The sequence below is a fragment of the Pyrgilauda ruficollis genome, unplaced genomic scaffold, assembly GCF_017590135.1.
Source record: "Pyrgilauda ruficollis isolate IOZ18807 unplaced genomic scaffold, ASM1759013v1 scaffold150, whole genome shotgun sequence".
Taxonomy (NCBI): Eukaryota; Metazoa; Chordata; class Aves; order Passeriformes; family Passeridae; genus Pyrgilauda; species Pyrgilauda ruficollis.
Window position 1 is genome coordinate 854364 of NW_024513655.1, and position 18288 is coordinate 872651.

The window sequence follows — 18288 nt, forward strand, 5'->3', positions numbered from 1 at the left end:
TGTGATGAAAGGATTTCCCATGCTCAGAATGCTCAGATTGGCTTTGGAACAGCCAGATTTAGTGATGATTCAATCTCTGTCTCCATGGGCTAGTCCTGAGGCCAGGCAGCTAAGGCTACCCACCCTCAAATAACCAAAAATACTGGATTACCACTAAAAACTAAGATGTCAGCTATGGGGAGCTCCCTCTGGGGTGAAAACTGAACACAAAGTTTATGCAAGACTACAAGCTTGTGTCCTGTAAGGTTTAACTTAAACTTGCCTTCTCTTTGCTTTCCCCGTGCCTCCGTTTTATAATTACATTTCCCATTTTGCATTGTGCAAATAAAACCCGTTTTCATTTTAAGCACGCCCGGGATTTACACAGCTCCAAATCAGACCTGAGAGGAGAAGCAGAGCATGCAGAGCCCGAGGCACCTAGCCAAGCACACGAGGCTGGCTCGGGTACTGCTCCAGCCAGGGAAAGCTAGGGAGGGGGGAAGAGAGAAGGAGGGAGTATTCCCATTAACCTGCCAGAGTCAGCTCAGGCACTGGCATTATTAACTGCTGATATCTAGAGGAAAAAATCACCCTGCAGGTGCCACCCAGGTTTTTCCAGCAAAGAGCAGATGGTGAAGAGGCAGAATATGAAACTCAGGGCACAGGTCCAAGCTGGGCAGAAAGCAAAATCCATCATCTTCCAGGACCACGGCAGAGATGGAGATCCCACAGCTGCTCACAAACAAGAGTCAGACACCTGCAGTAATTCCTTAAAAATAGATCATAGGTCACTGCACAGTGGGTCTTCCTCCAGAGCCTGTCATTCTCATTTCCCAAGGTGGCAAAAATTGATTTTCCATGTCCATGCTTAATAAAAATGACTCATTTTTCAGGAGTAAGTCTCACATGAGATGCTGGAAGAGTCAGGAAATACACCCCTGGTTTCTGCCGAGGTGTTTACAGGACTGGTGGCATCCACAGCCCCGCAGCCACATCTCCCACACTGAGCCCCATGGCACAGAACTGCCTCACTCGTGCTCTCACCACTCTCTGATTTGTCAGGGGATGACAGCCCTGACACTGCTCCTGTATTGTTGACCGTGGGGCATCAAGATGAAACCTGTGCCAGCCCATGAGGAGTTTCACTGAGATATTTGCCATCCCAGTTCACCAGCAAAAGAGAGCTGCAGGGGTTCATAGGTGCTGCTACAGAATCCTCCCCAGAGAAAGGAACAATTAAAGCACTCAGGTTTAATGTAACATGCCTCATTGAACCACTCGAGGCTCAAAGCTGTATAAAATTTCCTTACAACTATGTGCTGGGAGAGAAACAAACATGATCCCCCAGCCCTGCAAGGGAGATTTCTCCAGTGCAGAAATACTGAAGCTCAGTGCTTTGCTGTACATACACTTTTAAAATTATTTTTCTACGCATACATCTTTTTTCTCTAGGTACAATGTCTTCATTTTAAAAGGGGAAAAGAAAAAAAAACTATTAAAACAAAAAAAAATAAAACTTTATTCGTACTTGCCAAGCCACACAGTGGCTCCCAGCAGGAGACAAAGGATGTGCTATGCTACCCCACACTTTAGCAGGTCAGGAAAGACTATGGGAAGGGTACAGCTCAGTTCAACTTGTGGACAGGTATCAAAAAAAAAGCAGATTTCAGGTGCTTGGTGTGCTGCCACACAACACACAGCACGGGCAAGCCTCAGTGCAAGGGGCTGGAAACCACCAAGGGACACTAAATAAATACAGCTCCATATTATTATCATATTTTAAGATCCAGATAAGTGATGCAGAGAAAAGAGATGGAACCAGGGGATTTTTATACCCGCACAAGTGAGAAACAGGAAGAAGGAGGCACAAAGGACTGGGCAGATGCTACTCAAACTCAGATCAAGCCAACCTCAAACAGCTGAATTTTGCTTTGATGGCAGCACAGGTCACTAAGGGAAAAAGGCAATAAAGGGAAGGGAAGGATGCAGGTAAATAACTTATGCCTGTGGAAAAAACCCTCCTTAGGCTCAAGCAGCAAGGAGGATGCTTGGCTGAGAGCCTGAGACTTGGTCATCCCAGCAAAGTCTTTGTCACCTACAGGAAACAGAGGGAATAAGATGTAGCACACACCACAGATGAAGTAATCTTTTTTCTGCAGTTTAAGCAACCAGATTTGGATGTTTGACACAACGAATGCAGCCAGGTGCAAAGCAAAGGGGCTGCTCCTGTCCAAATCTGAGGGGTTATGAACCTGAGCAGAGCCAGCTGCGTTTATTACAATGTCAAATTGAAGAGAGAGCGTGGGTAGGAAACTGGGGTTGACATTCTAAGGGAGCTTCCAAAAAGCATCTTTCCAAGCAGTCAACAACTGCCCAAAATATCCACAACCCATTGTTTCAGCAATGTTATGCTAGCTGCACTGAGTGAACAGCTGAAAGCAGTGTAATAGGTCAAAAAAGCTTCAAACTCTTAATCATAATATGGTTTCTTTTGGTACCCTAAAATAACTGGACGTGAACTGGGTCCACTCAGAGTAAACAAATTCACCCAAGACCACCCCAGGTGCTGAGCAAACTCAGTTTGTGTAGGAAATCCTGGCAGCACCACAAGGCACCCTCCCCTGAAGGGGTCAATATATGAAGCAGGAAGAACCTGGATGATATTGATCTTTCCAGAGGAGTCACAATATGCCTGGAAGGGTGCAGGCTCAATCTCTGAGCCAAGATTTGACATGAAATTATTTTAGAAGATGCAGCTCAGGGAGAAAATTTTTCTTGCCTTGTTTACTGCAGCAGAACAGATTTGCCTTTCAATTAGCTCTAAACCATGCAGGCTGGCCTGGCTTGAAATTAGCTGGAATATATTCAAAGAGAAAAACAAGGGGGGAAAAGCCCCTCCATTTACATATTACACCTTTGTTGGGTGTGGGCAAACAGAACTGTTGATAGCCAAAGCAATTTATAGGTCTTGTTACCCTGAAATGACAGCCAGACAGCTAAAGGCACATTCTATAAAAAAAAAAAAATTATATATCCAAGGATGTCCATGATAGTTTTCAATTATAAATATTTAATATTTATAGAGTTTAGCAGCTGGGATTTCACACTGAATTGATACAAAAATGCTGAATCTGACAGTGAGCTCCAGCGACCAGAGGAAGCAGCCAAATGCCAAGGATACTTAACTATAAATACATAACAACTACAAAGAGGGTAATTCAGAGAGAACTGCAGTGATGAGGTTATTCAGAGTGATGGCATGGTGGGAGATCACTGGTGCTGTGGAAAACCACTGACTGGAAACCACCATAACCAGCAGGGGGGAAAAAAAAGTACAGTTTTGATAGAACCAATTTAAAAACTTGTTTTAAAGAGTTATTTTGCTGTTCATGGAGATCTGCACCAATTAGTTCTCTACAGACTCGTCTCTATGCAGCCAGTTTCTGTAAGGAAGATGAATGGTTTTACAGCACAGAGACATCTTCCACGCTTCATCCAGGGAAGCTGATGATAGATTTACTACCTACACACCTCAGACACTCCATTCATCACAGTCATTTATGTACATGCTAAGAGATACAGATTTCTTAACTGCTGAGTAACATTTCAAAGCAAATGATACATTTTCAATTTATTTCAGACACAGCCAGAGTGCAGCCTACCATGGAAATGGTAAAATAAACCCAGGAACACCCTAAGTGGGGAGCCCCAGGCTTCAGATTTCTGCGATTACACAGCTTGAACAACTTGAACAACTAACACTTGTATTAAAAATTATTTCTTTTTTTAGAGGTAAAAAAAAATTATTAAGGACTCAAAACACTGAACTCCTCAGCAGCAGGTGGTTTTATCCAGAGATCTCTGACTCAAAGCCACATCACTCTCAGAAAGTTACTCTAGTGACAGTATGCTGGAATATATTCAGAGGTAAACATCACAGGATGAAAACAAGAGGTTTTCTATTGTTTCTGGATAAAACTCCCCTTGCAGTAAACAAATCTGGAAATTCCCTGCTGCTTTATGGGTAAATTGCTTACACCCAAGAGAAGCAAAAGTCATGATCAAGTTTTCTGTTATTATTTTAAAGTATTCCAAATTCAGAGCCTTCACAAGAGGTTTAAATTTAATGCAATGACTCTCCTTTTTAGTTTTATCCTTAAGCAATATAAACTCAACTTGTCTCAAAATATAAGGAAATACAGAGGAATAATCAATGCTCATTGTGATGAAAACTCAGAGAGAACACAAGTAAAGAAAGAACTAAAAGTCTGTTACTTTTCCTACAAAACAAGATCCTGTGGAAGCATTTTGTCCTGAGATGGTCTGTAAAGCCAATTCAAATACACAGATTATTCACAATCTTTCAATGACGTCATCCAGCTCCTGGGTCTGGATTTTCAAGACTGGAATTTTCTGAGTAAGGAAGGTAAGCCTTCCAAAGTGAGTATTCTATTTGGTGCAGAGCTGCTCCTACACACAATTATATCCTAGACGTATTAAAATACACAAAGATCTGTCCTTCAAGAATCACAAACTTTGGAGAAGGTCACTCTAAAAGGCTGAAATTGCTTTTTGCACCCTTTTTTTTTTGTCCCTGGAGGAAGAACAAGAGCTGACAAGTTGCAGTGATGGAAGAGTTCTGTATTCTTAAGTGTCCTGGGAAAAGATCTCATAACCAAAAGCATGCAAGCAGAGCTGAGAGCATCACTTTTTAGTTTGTCAGGGTGGAGAATTGACCACCCTTGCACTGGTCAGTTTTTTGCTGTCAATAGATTCTGGCTGGTCTCCAGGTGCTGCAGTGGTTTCTCCCCTCTGTTCCCCCTCCCCGGTTACTAATTTCACATTGATTTTAGTGCTGTAGAGTATTAACTGCAGTTAAGTGAGCAGAAATGGAAAAACGCCACAAATCTGTAGGATAATTAGGAATGGAGAAGAGCAGGGTATCTGTGCAGCCATGATAAGACCAGTAACAAGCCTCATAAAATGCCCAGTGCTCAGGTCAGAGATCCCCAAACTGTCCCAGGACCCAGCACGGCAGAGCCAGGGCCCAGACTGCACTGGGCAGTGTGACTGCTTGCTTGGAGAGCAAAGAACTGCATTTCTCTGGCCTTTTCCACTTGAAAAAAAACCCAGATTTTTTCATTCTGTCAGAGCTTGTACTACAAGAGGACTGACAGATTTGGCCTGGCAACAAAGATGGTAGTAAAAGAAAACCCATGGGCTGGAATTTTTGATTCCCCACCATGGCTTAGAGATCATGTCATGAAGAAGAAGCTTTTTACTGGCTGCTTCCACAGAAGCCCTCAAGACTTCAGAGATGAGAGTCAAAGGTGATGCTGGGTCTTCTAACAGGATCAGATTCCCAACATGAGGTCCGAGATCTCCACCCTCCCACACTGGCAGAGGACACAGAGAAACGGGTTTCCATGAGATTTTTCTTCTTCTCCTTCTTCTGTTTTCCCTTCTTCCTCCTTAAGCAGCTGGACTCAGCTGGTCAGGAAGGAGCCCATGGCCAGTTGTGGCCTGCCCACTGAGGCCACTGGCCAGCAGAGGAGAAGGGCAGCAGAGCCACCTCAACCTCAGCTGCTGCCCTCGGCTGCCAGAAACCCCCTGAAGCCTTCCAGGAGGTGAGAGCAGCACGCTCCTCCCCAAAATCCGGGACACGGAGCTCCCCATGGTGCTCCACATCATGCTTAGCCTGCACTTCACTGAGCATATTTATAACTTCTTTGTTCCATATAAAAAGGCTGATGGCTTTGCTGACATTAACACAAAGCTGCTTGGCACTAAAATGCAATTGATGCATTTTTAGAATTATTTGCCCTTGTCACCTTCAGGACTTATGTATAGTCTATGTTTTCTGATTTATTAGGCCTTAAAAACCTCTTTTGAATTTTATATCTCAATCAGCAGGAGCACGCCACCTGTAACCCTCCTTTTTATGATGCAAGAGTTTGAAGCTTAGGACGCTCCGGATGTGCAGCGTGGAAGTCTACAACAATAATTTACGACCCTTATTTTCTTCGTCTGCAAGTAGAATCAAAAATTCTTTTTGGCTGAAATGAGGATTGCAGCAGATTTCTGAAGACAGGGAAAAAAAAAAAAAACACAAAGAAAAGCAAATTGAGCAGTGGAAGGGGCTTCAGGCAAACAGTGAAGAAGTGCTCTAGGGCAGTGCTTGCTTTCAGAGCTGTTGTTTTGTTACTTCATGTCCACCTAGGTACAGCATCCCAGCTGGAGTCCTTTGTCTGCCAGGCATCAGCTTTTTCAGAGGTTTCATGAGAACAAATTACCTCTCAGGACCAAACTGAAAGCACCAGCTGGAACACTGGACACAGCACAACACACTCTCTGTCATGCCCACTTTGCAGCTCTTTGCTTGAGAATGAATCTCTTAGACTTGAGGAACCCAGGACGTAGCGGGAGTTCGGCAAAATGAAACAAAAAAAAAAATATAAAAAGCAGAAAATCTATCCTGGATATAAACAAACCTAAATAAACATTGTCCTGAGAACACAAGTGTTTTCTTCTTCCTCCCTCACCTCAGATAATCCCAGAAGGGTTTGGTCTGGAAGGGTCTTTAAAGCTCACCCAGTCTCACCCATGCCCTGGGCAGGGACACCTTCCATTATCCCAGGGTGCTCCAAGCCCTGTCCAACCTGGCCTTGGGTACAATGGACTTGCTGAGTAAACAACAGGAGCAGCACAACCCCAGGGAATTCCCAGCCCAGCACCTGGATGGGAAGCCAGCTGCACTGATCCGGATGGTCTCCAGCACCCCACAGGCTCTCAGCTGCTGCACTGCTCTCTTCGGATCAAACCTGCAATTAGATTTAGGACAGACATTAACACACAGTGAAAGGGAGCCCACAGCCACTGCCTCTCAATCCTCAGAATAACTCAGGCCTGCCTTTGGGAACAGCCTGCACGGATGTCACACCTTTTCTCTGCATGTCACAAAGGTCTGATTTTCAAGTTGCTTGAAACCTTGCTACCACCCTGCTATCAATGCCAGGTGTATTCTTGGGACAGGATGACGTGATTATCACCTTAGCCAGAATCTACCTGGCTTTGTAAAGCAATACAATCACAATAAAGAAGGGAACAGGCTACCCCACCACAAGCTGCCTGGTGAACCAGCTATCAGGGCAACAACAAATTTACAGAAATCAAATTCAACAGCAAAATAAGTCTGATATATTCAATTCCATACCCAAACCAGGTAATTAACAAGTCCCACAAGCTTCTAGACTAAGTTTTCCAAGAACAGTGGTGGTCGTGTTCCAGACTAATGACTTTGGTAGGCACCCCGTAGAAATTCAAGATGTTTCTGCCCTCCTCTTTAAAGCTTGCATCTTCCCTTACCACTGGCATCTCATTTCCATCAGGAATTTGTAGCAAAAAACCTCATGGCAACTTCCAGCTGAATACTCAGGCAGTGCTTCCTCTGGTTCCTGGCAAAACTCACTTCCAGATCAGACTATCCTTGCAGAGAGTGAGTCCAGGTACCAGCATCTCCCATGGCTGTTCCCTCCTTCCACCCTGACTCTGAATGCACAAGGAGGTTCCAGTTCTCCAGCTCTGGAAGGGACTGGAAAAGGTCCCTGCATCAAGCTCAGACTCACATGATGCAATGTCCATAGCTGTGTGAGGTTTCCACAACAAAGCTTCTCATACAATGCCATTTTTTTTCCTTTCTGAAAGCCCAAAATATTTACACCTGCAAGTCAAGATTACATGAATAATTCTGCCTGCTCTCTGCTGTACAAAAGCAGCATGAAAAATAGTCTCTCTGTGCTTTTTTTAATTCCCTGGACCTGTCAAGTCTTCAAGCAAGTTATTCACTGCAACACCACCAACACTGTGCAGGGTGAAAAATCAGTCTGGGCTGTCACTCACTTCAAGGAAGAACCCACAAGGGTGCAATTTCCATAACAATAAATAATAAACAGGAGTGGCAGATCGACAGGCAAGCGTCAGTCCTGGAAGATCCCAGGGCAATCTCTCTGGTATCCAAGGGAAACCATGCAAAGCAGCAAAGCCCTGCTCAGTGGGGGTGAAATGCAGTCACCAGTCATCTGTCAGCAACAGCTCCAGCTATGGGCTAATGCTGAAATTAAGACCTTAAAAGTGGGACAATACACCTTTTTACAAACGCCTTTTCCTTGCCATGGCAGGTAGAAGCACCTGGCAGGTTGCTTTTGGCCTGGAAACCCAAGTCAAAGATCCCAAACCCTGCCTGAAGCAGAATCTAAAAGGAAAACTGATAGAGGAACAACCTGAAGTCAGGCATTCCCTTTGCACATCTCTCTTTGGAAGTCTTCTCCAGCAGGAATTAACCTCAGACCCAGCCTGCAGTCAGATGCAGCAGACATCCCTGCGTGGAGCCACGGTGTCCCAGGATGGGAGCCTGACACCCTCCAGCCCCATTACAGATCTTATCTTCTCAGCAAGTTGTGAAGCAGGAATGCAGGCTTTGAGAGACCTGAGGAACTCTCTGGTCCAACCCACTATGTTCAAAAGCTGGGACAGCTATGGGGACAAAGCCATAGCCCAGGGTTCATCCAGTCAAAATTGATAGAAACCTCCACAGATGGAGGCTGAACAACCTCTCAGGGCAGAGTGCTCCATTGACAGACTGTCCTCAGGGAGAAGAAAACCAGGTTTACTCATCTCCAGTCTGAACCTCCCATGTCAATTTGAGGCCACTGGCTCCTTCCTCCCACCACACACCACTGCTGAGAGCACGGTTTTCTCCTCGTGGTAGCCCTTCTAAGTACTGAAGGGCTGCCATTGCCTCCTTCCTGTTCTCCGGGGTAAGCACCTCATTTCAGCAAAAACATAATGCTGCTCTTGTGAGCTGAAAAATGTTGTGTTTTAGAAAGAGAAAACTTATTTTCTCACTGAACAACAAACATAACACCAAGTGTTCCACATGCTACAGACACCTGGGCGCTAACGTGGAGCAATGCTGATGTTTCACCTCACAAGTACTTCCCAGCACTGCGCATTTTCCAGCATGTGTCTCTAGATCCCACTTTTACACATTAAAAAAAGACAGCAAGTCTTATGAGGAGCAGCTGAGGGAGCTGGGAAGGGGCTGAGCCTGGAGAAAAGGAGGCTCAGGGGGGACCTTGTGGCTCTGCACAGCTCCTGACAGGAGGGGACAGCCGGGGGGGTCGGGCTGTGCTCCAGGGAACAGGGACAGGAGGAGAGGGAACGGCCTCAGGCTGGGCCAGGGCAGGCTCAGGGTGGGCACCAGCAGGAATTTCCCCATGGAAAGGGTGCTCAGGCCTTGGCAGGGGCTGCCCAGGGAGGTTTGGAATGGAGGTGTCCAAGGAAGGCCTGGATGTGGTACTCAGTGTTTTGGGCTGGTGACACAGTGGGGATCAGGCATAGCTGGGACTCCATGATCCTGGAGCACTTTTCCAGCCTCAGTGCCCCTGGGATTCTGTGACTTTATTTGAGCTAGGCTAAACATACAAATTCCTCAAGCCGGTGGCAGCAAGACCAACCTTGACCACGATCCCCAGGTGACAATGCCAATTAAGCAATCCATGAGGGGTGAGGGAGTCTCTTACAGAACCACCCACAGGAGACACCTGAACCAGCTGTGGATGAGGGTGCAACCCCATCACCACAACCTAAAACAACCTCCTCCAGAACCATCCTTGTGTCTATTTTGGCCTGTCATTTGTTCCCAAAATCCTGAGCGTGGACATTCACCAATAGTAGCATCACATTGGGCAGAGCCATCACTTGGACTAGGAGCAGGCACTGGCAGAATTATCCTCCTAGTGCTTGCTACCCATAATATCTTAGGGATACAACTGAGTTCATTCAGCTACTGCCCCCTGAAAACCAGAAGCTTGCACATCCATCAATTATATTAGCTGTATCCTGAACACCATGTGAAAAACAGAATCTGAAAGTTCAAAGGCAGAGGAGTGAAGAAGGATGAGCTGAAAGGAGAGCCAAGCAGGGACATGGAGTTCTGGAAAGACCCATTGGCATGATGAAGCCACTTCACTACCCAGAGCATCTACCACACTCTCACTACAGCAAGTCAGAGAAGGATTTTGTGCTTCATCTAAAGAAAACAGTCAATCACACAGTGTAGTCCTGAATTTCATTTAATGAACACCCCTGCAAAAGGCAAAAGGAGACCAAGGCTGGAGCACATCCCGCACCTACAGGATGGTGCGTGAAACAGATCAGCAGAGCACAGGAACACAGATCCCAGCACAGCCACCCTTCTCCAGGGCTGCTAACTACTCATCTAAGGAATCAGGTAAATAGAAACCAGTTTCTGAATGTCTTGCAATGATTAATATCCCTCACTTTGCTGTTTGCAGGGGCAGAAGAGTCAAGCCAGGAAGCTTGTGGATACATCTCTCCTAGCACATCACAGCCAAGGCTGAGTCTGTTTAGAGAAGCTTTGCCTTCTTTCCAGGACACTGTTGGAGCTGTCTCTGCACTCCTAAATTGCTATGTGCTCACTGGGAGCACTCAGCCTGCATCAGATCAGCTGGAGGGAAATGCCTCCCTGCTGCTGGATTACATTTACAACCTTCTTCCCTAAAGGTCACCACCTGCACTTGATGCCTTTTGAGGGCATCACATCTGTAAGGTCCCTGCATACTAATGGCCAAGCTTTCCTGGAATTACAGGGAAGAAAACTGGGCACAAGTCCTTGACCAGGAGGTCAAACAGGGCTAACAACTACCTGCTCACAGCTGCTGCCTCTGATACATCTCTGAACTACGGATGAAGATCAGGACTGGCCTTTTGCTTCAGCTGCTCACCTGTCTGAAGTTGATACAAGCCACGTCTTAACTTTTTCTACATTTATTTTGTAAGCACCAAGATATTTCTGTTCCTTTTACAAGCCCACTACTTATCTCTTCTTCTTCATGTCTTTCTCTTTTCACTGTTTGGAGCTATAATCATTTAAACCAAGCAAGTCTAAGATGAAAACTTCCAGAAGACCCTCTTACTGCAAAGCAAGGATCCTCAGTATTAGCAGAGCATAATTCAGAGCATATCTATCAATTATTAGAACCTGAATTAGTCTTCATTTCAGAGGCACAAACCCCCCATGCTGAAACCCAAAAAGGTGACTCCAGCAACCCACACAGCCCTTCCAGTTACAGGAACAACATTAAAAGGAGGGGGCAAGCTCTTCAGCGGGAGGAAGAGCCCAAAGCACGCCCTGCTGCCAAAAAGCTGAACACATCTGCCCATCTGCAGGGCCACTTACTTGAAGGGGAGCTTCTCGTCGTTGGGCTTGATGCAGCGCACGTAGTGCGGGGTGGTGGCGTTCAGGGTCTCCATCAGCAGCTGCAGGGAGTTGCGGAACTGAAAGACAAAACCACTCGTGTGGAGGAGGGAGGAAGGAGCTGTGACCCTGTAGCCCCAGCCAGCAGGGGTGCCACAAGCCACACAGCGTGAGCCTCCCCATGGACCCAGCACAGGCAGGAGGGATTCAGAGGAGACACTGGGGGGCTCAGAATCACAGAATCACAGAATCATGAGGTTGGAAGAGACCTCTAACTAAGATCACCGAGCCCATCCTATGCCCTAACACCTCAACTCAGAATCTAGACTATAGCACAAGTGCCATGTTCAGTCTTTTTTTAACATATCCAGAGATGGTGATTCTACCACTTCTCTGGGAAGAGCATTCCAGTACTTTATTATTTTTTCAGTGAAACATTTTTTCCTAATATCCAACCTATGCCTTCCCTGACGCAGCTTGAGACTGTGTCCTCTGGTTCTGTCAGTGCTGCCCAGTGGAAGAGACCGACCCCACCTGACTACAACCTCCCTTCAGGAAGCTGTAGGGAGCAATAAGGTCACCTCTGAGCCTCCTCTTGTCCAGGCTAAACAACATCAGCTCCTTCAAAGGTTCCTCACAGGGCTTGTGTTCCCCTCACCAGCCTTGTGGCCCTCCTCTGGACACATTCAAGCATCTCAACATCCTTCCTAAACTGAGGGTCCCAGTTTGAGGGCTTCCAGCTCAAAGAGTCATGAGCAACAAAGCATGGGACTCTGCCCAGTTGGGTCTTTGAAACATCTGCAAGGATGGAGATAGCACAACCTCTCTGTGCCCCTGTTGAATTTTTTGTGCCCCTGCCCACAGGGGAGAAAATGCTCCTTTTCTGAAGCTGTTTCAGTTTAAAGGCTCCACAGTATATTGGGACACTGTCCAGTGAATCCCACAGTGGCCTCCACCCTCCCCAGACCATGTCTCAGCTGCTTTCAGCCAAGACTTCTCAATCCTCCTGTTCCAGAGACACCACTAGAAGTCACAAAACACAGCAGCTGAACAGAGATCATGGGAAAGCCTCTTTCCACCCTCAACAGCTTTTTATTTACCTCTGCTTCAAACTGAAGCAACAAGACGTTAACTGGATTGCTCTGTCGTCAGTGACTCACTCAGACCTCACATTACCTGGTGTCCCACTGTTTTCCTGTGCTCCTTGTTGGCAGCTTTGAAGGCTGGCTTGGCAGAGCGCACGTTGATCCGCGGTGTTCTCTTTGGCACGGCCGTGGCTGGCACGGCATCCTTCTCCTCCTGGAATAAGTCTGCTACCATCTGATACTGAAACAAAAGGCAGCACTTGAGCACCTCTGGCCCTGCTCACTGGGGAATGAACCCACCCAGCTCCCATTGCTCAGGTCATCTCACACCCATCCTAAACCTGGAAGGGGAAAAAGGGCAAGAAAGTGAAAGCAAGAAGAGCTGTCTGCATAAACCACACCAGCAGGACAGCTGACCATTCCGTGCTGCAGGTCATGAAACCTTGAAATGTGCACTTTAAATCAAACTAGCCTAAAAAGAAAAAGAGGCTGGATTGCTGAGGTCTTGCCAAGGCACAAAACCTCCCAAACAGGAGGTGACTCTTGCTCCCAAGGCTTTGTTTCTGGGTGTTTATCCAGCCCTGCCCCAACAAGGATGCTGCCTACTCAGCACATAGGATCAAGAACAGGATCTCCTGCGAGGACAGGCAGCAGGGAGACCCCACCACAGCCCCAGAGGCACCCTTGCTTTTCAAAAAATTAATGGACACAAACACTTCCTCCCTAATTACTCACTTTTCAGGGCAGCACTACCATCCCACAACCCTGGAAGCACCACATCTAGCTCGACAGATCCCTAAGCCTGGGATTTCTTGCAAGCCAGCAGCAACATTTCTGCTTCATAAACAACAGGTGAGGCAGCAAAGGCAGTTAATGCCTTTTTTATTATTATTATTATTATTTAAGGAGTAGGATATTCAGATTTACGTTAGGCTGGGGAACCTGAATATTAAGTAAGCCACCATAAATCTGGTCTGGCTAGCAAGGCTGTTGAATTTTCACATCTTAAATCCATCTACACACCCACACTGGCTACTGCCACAGCTGCACTTACATTCAAAGGGGAAGTCCTTAAATGTAAAAAAACCCTCTCTGTCAGCAGGTGGGATGTCATGTATCAGCAGCTGAGCTGGGCTCCTGCCCAGTGACACTGCCAAAGCACCCACAAAGCCTCCCAGCAGCACGGATGCTGGAGCACCTGAGGGGGAGAACCACATTCCCCACATCCATGGCTCACCATGCCAAACACATCCATCCCAAAACCACCAGCACAAGGCAGTGGCAGCTACCCAGCACTCTTGCCCCCACCTCAGGCTCCTCCAAAAGCCCAGCCTGGTTGTATTTCCATTAAGATCCCAGGAAGAGTGCTGTGGTTTACCACTTTTTAGACATAAACAGACAGCCCTGTGCTGTGAAGGGCTGCCTGGCGCTCTGCCACATCTCTGGGCTGAGACAGGAACACTTCCAGCCCTGTCCTGTGGGATGTTCTCACAGCTTGTTAGGGCAGCAGCCTCAACTCCACTGTGGGAAGGATATTATTTGCATTACATGAGCAAATTTCTTGCAGGCTCCACGACAGTGCCAGCTAAGGATCTGCTTCACACTCAGATTTCACTGCTATCTCTGCAGCTCACTCAACTCCTACCACAATAAAGGCTCTCTCCTTCTTCACCTGGCCCTCTATCCCTAAAAAAGACATCCTGACAGTTGTTGTGGATGACTCATCACCATCTGGGATGTTCTGACTCCTGCAAGCACGGGAGGTGTGGACAGCACATGCATTGATGAAGTTATCCAACACAGGCTCTGCATTACTGCCTCACACCTGACAATGTGGTAAAATCCCTGCATGTAATCTTGGGTTTCAAAATATCTTCTCAAGTCAGCTGGAAGGGCCACTGATCCCTCCATCCACTTGGTATTAATAACAGCAGTGCTTGTTCCTGAATGAGAGCTGGAGAAGGATCTGAGAGCCAAGCTCTCAGCTTGCATCATGCAAACCTGGTGGAACTGGGACCATCTCTAGCAGGAGCCATTCCACAGGTTCTGGGGCATAAGCAGGAGGGACAGATCCCTCCTCCCCAGCTGGAAGAGTCAAAACCATTGGTGCATTATTTGTAATTACAGAGAACTGGAAAATGATACCTTCACAGCATGCCCGTATGCTTTCCATCAGCATTCAAATCATTGCCCTTAATTCAAAGAACATCAGCTCTCAACTGTTTTAGCTGACCAGCGCTTACAGAACTAATTAAATGCTTTATAAAGTCTCTTCCACCATCCTGTTGATGGCAGTAATTGCATTCTAATTAGCAGAAGGCAGTTCTGCCTTGGTGGAAGTGCTTCATTAGTGATGGCTTGCTGACAGGGAGGTGCCCAGGTCCTTGCTGTGTTAAATTCAGTGTTCCCCCTTGCCCTCTGTGCTGCTTTAGTGGCAATGCAAAAAGAGTGCAGGGAATGCTGTGTGCCAGCCTGATCCTGAGGACAGGACAAAGTCCTCACAGCACAGCCCTCTGCAGCACAGATCTGAGCTTTAGTTAAATTTACACATCTGGGTAGCAGACTCAGCACTGCCACTGCTGCTTTTGCTGGTTCAGAGAGACCAGGTTGCCTTTTACAGCGAAACAAAATTGTTTCTAATTGTTTATAGCCCTGGAGGGCAAATGGCAGGCAAGAAGCAAAAATACCAGGGAAACAATCTGCTGGCAAACAGGGGTTAGGGGCAGCAAGAGCAGATCATCAGGTGTTGAAGGATCTGGGAGAGGAATGTGACAATGCTCCTGCTGCTCTTCCAGAACAGCACGGGATCAGCACAGGATGATAAAAGCCACTGCTCCCATGCTGTTAGGGGAATGGCTTACAGGCAGAAATTCAACAAACTGTCTCCCAAAGGTTCTCAGACCCAAGTGTATTTCAGAGTGTTTTCGGCTGGGTCAGGGCAGCTGTGGCTGCCCCATCCCTGGAAGCATCCAAGGCCACATTGGACAGGGCTTGGAGCAACCAGGGATAGTGGAAGGGGCAGGGGTGACACTGGATGGGATTTAAGATCCCCTATAACCCAGCTATTAAAGAAAAGTCCAGCCTGCTCTGATGTTATATTGTGGTCCCTATATGTGACCAGAGAGCCTTTATTTTACATCTGTGTTTTTAGGGAACGATTTCCAGGGTCTCCACCACTCTACACCACACTACTTCAATGAGTTATAATCTCTCCTCTACACCAAACACTCAAACAGAAATCCTTATCAGACACTGCCAGTTCTGCAGCACTGTCTCCAACAGCAAGTTCAGCACTGGCTAAATAATTAATCATACAGCATCAACTATTCCTGGAGGTTACCTGGCATTTCTAATGAGCTCTAATCATGCCCAGTTTTTCCCTGGGAAGCTTCCTGAACATGCAGAGCTCTTGATTTGGGCATTATTAAAACCCAGCTTCATAGTTATTAATTTCACAACTTCTCCCATGGATGAGAAAATTGCTCATCTTGCCATCTTCACAAGAATTCCTTGCTGTGAAACAGGCCAAGCCACTGACAACACTTAAATAATTTCCCATTCTCATCTCTTCCAACTTTGACAGGAACAAACTCCACCTAAAAATAATGTTTCCTCCACCTCCATTCATCCCACTCCTTATTCAGGGTGGCATTTAGAAGGTCACAGCCAGCAGCACACCCAAGGGTGTCACAAAAAGAAGACTGAATATGACACACATTTGCTTGCAATATGCAGGGGGCCTTCAAAATTTGTAATGTAAAAAAAACCAAAACAAAACAATACCCCCCCAAAAAAACCCCAAAACAACAAACAAACAACTTAACATGCTGGCCTATGCTGTGGAAGGCTTTGAAATGATTTGGAGGAAAGCAGACCACACACTGGGTTTGGAGCAGCAATGGTGTTCCAGAGTCACACAGCCTGGATTTTGGCTGCTGGATGGTGAGTTGGGCTTTGCAGGTCTGCATTTTCACACTAACTGCTTAATAAAACTGCCCCTGGGAGAGATAATGTTGTTTAAAGTTTCAGCTCATTAATCGACAATGAAAGACTCAAGGCTGCAGAGAAGAACTTCTGGTCTGGTTTTACAACAACAAGGATCTGAAATTCCTTAGCTGTCTGTGCTATTGACACTTTTAATCCAGCCTATCCAAATGCCCATAGAGAGCAGGAGTATGGTACTGGAAGGCAGTGTAAAATCTACTCAATTTATATAGAAAACTGTAAAATCTCCAGTTTGGAGCCCACTGTCAAATGATCATTTACTGCAGGCATGACCCACTCCAAAGCCTTCAGAGCCCCACAGCTCTTCTGCTTCCAACATCCCACCAAATCCACAGCCCACAGGAAATTTTAAACAGCAAGAGCCAAAAAAGCCTGTACCAGGAGACCTGACATTCAAAGCCAGTCAATACATCCCTGCTGGCACTTGGTGCAATGAGATGTTGACAAGTTGTTTGTACAGCACTCAGGAGAGAGAAGGAACAGGCACAAAACCTTGTAAAAGACAAGTGACACCAAGAGTGTATGTTAATTTGTTAAAGTTACACATTGGCAGTGGTGTAAAACAGCTCCACAGCAGCTGGAGTGTCTCAGAGTTCATGTTACAGTTCCAGCATTACGTATTAACCCCAGTTTTTGCACAGTAATTATTGAAGTAATTAGAGGTCACAGGGACAAGTATGATGGGATTGGATTACAGCTAAGAGGAACAGCTATTTTCACACAGGAAGGGGATAGGACCAGAAAGACTGTGCTGGTCAATGTACAAACTACACTGGTCACAGTGGCTTTTAACTCCAGATCCCCGTGCTTTTGACCAGCCTGGTCTAGTGGAAGGTGTCCATGGCAGGGGGCTGGAACAAGATGATTCCTAAATTTTCTCCCAGCCCAAATCATCCTGTGATTCTATGGGTGATGGGTGATTGGGTGATGGGTGGGGAGCTCCAAGCAAGAGCTAAGTGGGATTTACAGTGCCCAAAAACTACCTGTGCCTAATTTTGACCCTTGGTGACCAAAAAAAGAAGAGGATCAGCAGGTTTGGAAACTAACTCTGTGATGCATCTTGACAGGACACCAGCACCAGGGTGAAGGAAGGCAGACAACCACCCACATCCACGCATGGCTGCGACTGTAACCCAGAGCACCCTCCTCTCCCCTCTTTTTCCCTGCTCCACACCCCACTGATTTGTCTCTTTGGTGGCTGTCAGTGGCTGGAGGCAGCTGCACGTTCACACCCTGAGCCAGGCGTGGCACAGGGACGCACAGCTCAGCTCCAGCCTGGACAGCTGCCCTGTTTTACCTTGCTGGCTTTCAGGATGTTGATCTGCTCCTCGTACACTGTGTCCCTGTTCTTCTCCAGAAACCCCTCGCTCTGGTACTCTACCTGCCAGGACACAAAGGGAAGAAGCTCAGAGGGACAAGTCCAGAACACAGGGACAAGGTGCTCCCACCACCCCCCTGCTGTCAGGAGCTCAGCCCTGAAAGGAGAAAGGAACAACTGGAATTTAAAGGTCACTTTTTATCAGAGTGAATCTGGGTGAAAGCAAAATCCTTACTGCAACCACAGATTGTTTCCTAGTCATTAAATTGCTGTGTATGGAAGCCAAGGGTAAAAAATGCAAGGATCATCAGTAATGCTACACACTCTTTTGTTCACTCCTCAACTCCTCCTAAGCTAATCAATAAACCTCAAAATATGCCCTAAGTCTCTTGTAGGTCTCTTGGGTTTTGAAACTGCAGAGGGTTGGGGTGCAAAGGAATTTTTAAAAAATTTAAAAATAAATTAGGGACAACAAAAGAAAATTTATCATTTTTCACATTTAAAAAAAAAGAAAAACGTCCTACAAAATATTGTTAATGAAGGATCCATATGCAAAACCAGCTGCCTAAGGAAAGGTGAGTACCAGCCTTTGCCATGGTGAGTGCCTCTGGCATCCAGGGCAA

The 18288-nt window shown here is 46.4% G+C and overlaps 1 protein-coding gene across 1 annotated transcript in view; it reads right to left on the reverse strand.

The window, feature by feature from the left end:
• The window catches only part of MYO5B (myosin VB), a 119468-nt gene that overhangs the window by 49910 nt on the left and 51270 nt on the right, over positions 1-18288 (reverse strand). Inside the window, exons 15-18 of the mRNA XM_041461684.1 lie at positions 17645-17728; positions 12434-12583; positions 11240-11337; positions 6714-6800 (exon numbers count right to left, since the gene is read on the reverse strand). Of these exons, the coding sequence (XP_041317618.1) occupies positions 6714-6800; positions 11240-11337; positions 12434-12583; positions 17645-17728 (419 nt within the window). The remainder of the gene's footprint in view (positions 1-6713; positions 6801-11239; positions 11338-12433; positions 12584-17644; positions 17729-18288) is intronic.